General features: G+C 40.6%; 1 protein-coding gene across 1 annotated transcript in view; it reads right to left on the bottom strand.

Moving 5' to 3' along the window:
- The window catches only part of rpl14 (ribosomal protein L14), a 3,007-nt gene extending 889 nt beyond the window's left edge, over positions 1 to 2,118 (bottom strand). The window contains exons 1-4 of the mRNA XM_020586293.1: positions 2,026 to 2,118; positions 1,412 to 1,513; positions 1,226 to 1,320; positions 615 to 714 (exon numbers count right to left, since the gene is read on the bottom strand). Coding sequence (XP_020441949.1) covers positions 615 to 714; positions 1,226 to 1,320; positions 1,412 to 1,513; positions 2,026 to 2,028 — 300 coding nt within the window. The 5' untranslated portion in view covers positions 2,029 to 2,118. The remainder of the gene's footprint in view (positions 1 to 614; positions 715 to 1,225; positions 1,321 to 1,411; positions 1,514 to 2,025) is intronic.
- Positions 2,119 to 3,775: the final 1,657 nt, after the last annotated feature.

A 3,775-nucleotide genomic window follows, 5' to 3' on the forward strand; every position in this document is an offset into this window, starting at 1 on the left:
AGCAGGAATCTGTCAGCTTCAACCCAGACATCGACAGTGATTGTTCAGCCTCACACATCAAATATTTGATTTATGCTAAATAAAGTAGCAAACCCTGTGTTTTCTCCCCAGTGCTACCCCAGTAAATACTGGATTAAAATGAGTTTGAAACCTAAAGTTGACCAGTTTCCATCCTGTAAATTCACCACTGGCTTGGTCAGGATTTGGAGTGTGCTAAAACGGCTTTCCTATCCTAAATACAACCCAGCCGCCTTGATCACTCATTCACCTACCCATTGCCAACTCTGTCACCATAACCCCACCGATATTTTAAAAAGCAAACATTATTTGTGTATAGGAATTAAAATTCAGTTTTGTTTACTCATCCATTCCCCCCACCCCCCAAGTAATATTACACTGACAAATTTGGCCAAAAACCTGACAAGTTCTTATTCTAAAGCCACATTTCAGAAATGTTCATTACCAGTTGTATCTACACCTGTAACCCAATATTCTATGCTATAGAAAACAAGTAACCATAAAACCCCTACTGCTGAAACAAGTGATTATTGCACTTTTCCTGAAGTTGTAAACCTTCTGATAAGTTGCAATGACCAGGAAAATGTCAACTTTACCTTCTGTCTTGCCTCGATCTTCTTGGCCCAGCTGCTCTGTGACCACTTCTCGTTGACCTGGGCTTTCTCCCAGGCTCTCCTCACAAACTTCTGGCGGGCACTGTGAACCATCACATACAGTAAGTACTGATAGTAGAGGCACTATTACATGTCATTATCACTTTACAATAACATTTCTAAAAGGACAACAATAAGACTCCAGATTCATGTTTCTGTTGGCACTTTACAACCCTTTTAAAGGTGCAGCTCTGCTCAGTGAACTCATCCATGGTAAACTGGACACTTTTGAACAGAACTATTACAGTCATTTGGTTACACTGATAGATCACTTTGTGAAATGCTGTGAATGCAGTTGGTTCTCTCATTTCTGTAAGCTAGTTTGTCTTTACTGACTGAAATTCCAAACATCATCTTTATTTTAACACTTTGTGTATGTAGGCTGGCAGAAATAGGTGAGAACACAATGTGTTGTCTTGTATAGCTGTTCTTGTCTTACAACAGATTTATTATAGCCTATAAAATGACCTAATGCTAACAAAACACTAACAAGTAAGCTATAATACATGCATTCTTAGGGTTTGGTAGTATGGATGTGACCAGTCCCCACTCACCTATGAGGTACTTTGATGACGTAGTCTGTGAGCTGCATGCATTTGAAGGGCATGGCCTGCCTCTTCACCGCAGTGCAGGGACCATCAACAAGAGCCTGCGAAACACAGGGCAGCAGAAACAATCAATATCATGGAGTCTAAAGCAAGGTGAACACCGATCAGTGCACAGTTCCCCAGAGGGCTCACCCTGTTTTGGTCGATGACATCTACGATGGCCACCAGCTTGCCAGCATGGGGTCCGAAAGAGACATAGGCAACACGGCCGATCTCAACGTAGCGCTTGTACACCTGAGAGACAACAGCAAAACTGACAAGTAGGTAGGTTGCTTTGTGCTTGGACAAAAGGTGCACGACCTTGTCTGTCGTCTGAAGAGACGAAACCGACTTGAAGCAGACCCGGCGTTTACAGCAACAGCTGAACTTTACACTAGTTGATGTCTGTGCTAACGATCTATGCGCTGTTGACAAAATCTGACTAGAGTGAACAGTAGATTAAAATGTATTTAAATGGAACGACGTCGTAAGAGGCTTATATAGATCGATGATATGGGGATAAACCATGTGAAACGAGTTAGCTGTTCTCGCTATGCTCGGCCCTCTCAGCTTGATGAACCACGTTGTGATGCGTTCAGTAACCGACATCTTACACAGGTAACATTCAAACATTAAACCTCATAAAACACTTCACATAAATGTGTATGCATATATTAGCAATACGTACAAGTTTTATTATTGGAAAGAAACGACATATGAAAAAGAAATTCGACTTAGAAGTCCTAAACCTTCCATGGCGGACTCACCATGACGGCAATCCGGGAATAGAAAGAACGTTAGAGGTTCCGGTTGGCTCACATACTGCTTCCGCTTGTTTGCCACACATGCGCAGTCTTCTTCTTGCTCCCTTTCTGCTTGTTTTCTGGCGGATTAAGGTGCATTCTGCAACCTACTGTATCGGACACATGCGCGGTCTGTGTTCGTATCATATCTGTGCAAGATCTTACTAAAACCTCTCTGCGTAATAATGATAAAATATTTGGGAAGTGACTGACAAATTAAGCTTAATATGATGCGAAATAGATGTAAAATATGCACTGGCCGCCACCGAAAACGTCTGGATCACATTTTCTTGTTGCCTTCACAGACACTGGGACTAACGTGGAACATAAACTTCTTAAGGAGGAACTGATGTGTGGTGTATAATTCACACAAGTCCATTAAAATTAGTGACACTTTACTTGGGCTTCCTTATACTTCCTTAGTTTTGAATAAACAGTTTCTAGCCTACATTTATTTCTAAAAGGAAATGTATATAGAAAAAAATTAGCCTAGTGTAGGTCCTGTGTGTAATATCGCTAAATCCTAGTGTTTGAAAATGCGAAATTTGAATGAAACTATCATAAAAGTATTCTACATTTGCATGTTGCTACCCTGTGGTGTGTAGGCTAATTGTTGCGTTCAGTGTTTTGATCTAATTTGTGTGCATGTGCATAATTTTTTTTATCTATTTGTGTGCACTGCGTGCAATGTTTTAAGCGCTCTGAATTGCCTTTGTGAATGAAAATGTGCTACATAAATAAACCTGTATATTATAGACACCTTTATTTGTCCACCTGGGGAAATTATATTTGCTGCAGAGTCACATGGCGTTGCAGCGCAACTAATGGGAGAGACAAATGATTAAAGTTTTTTAAGTCAAATAAACAAATTAATCAACTCCTGCCCAGCCCAGCTGAGCAGCCTTGTATAATAATTTGATAGCTTGGGGATGAGAATCGATTTTTAGTAAATCTGGGCAGATGGCAACAATGTAAATGAAGAGGCAAAAGGACCCCCACAATGTTTTAGGCTTGGTTGTCAGTCTGTCCCTATAGATCCATCCCATGGTTGGTAATGTAGTGCCTGTCAGCTTGCTAGTGGTTGTTGCTATCTTCCTAATCTTCTTTCTCTGTGCTTCTGTAGCTTTACCAAACAAACAGATGATAAAGAAAGCCAAGGCACTTTGAATAAAAGCACAGCAAACCATTTGAAGCATTTTGTTGTGGGCATTAAAGGATAGTGTTGTACCCGATTCTTTTCACCGTTAACTCTGAGAGACGAAGCAGTCCGAGTAACTTCAAAACAGTGCTGATTTATTCAGTGAACACAGGTAAAAATTAACATTACACGCTCAGGAGTCTTTGCATCTCCAACATGCACGCAGGCAGCTGAAGGATGAAAAGCCCTGAACCATAACAGGCCTATACATTATATCACTTCGGGCTAACCCCATACTACTCAGGGACATCAAACCGTGACGTCTCCTGGTGCCAGCTTTGCAGCTGACCATAGCAGTAGTCAAAACATGAAGAAAATCAATGTGTGAATGTTCGTTGATTATGTGGTGTGTAGCTAAAACATTGACATGACATTAAGCATAAGAAAATATTATGACTACGACTATAGTTAAACACATCATAACAATAAGAATAAACATTCTGTCTCCTAACAGTAATCAACTTTCTGTCTAGTTATCCTTGAACCTGAACAACCTGGAGTACCCCATGAGAATGA

The sequence above is a fragment of the Monopterus albus genome, unplaced genomic scaffold (genome assembly GCF_001952655.1).
Source record: "Monopterus albus unplaced genomic scaffold, M_albus_1.0 scaffold402.1, whole genome shotgun sequence".
In the NCBI taxonomy this organism is placed as follows: Eukaryota; Metazoa; Chordata; class Actinopteri; order Synbranchiformes; family Synbranchidae; genus Monopterus; species Monopterus albus.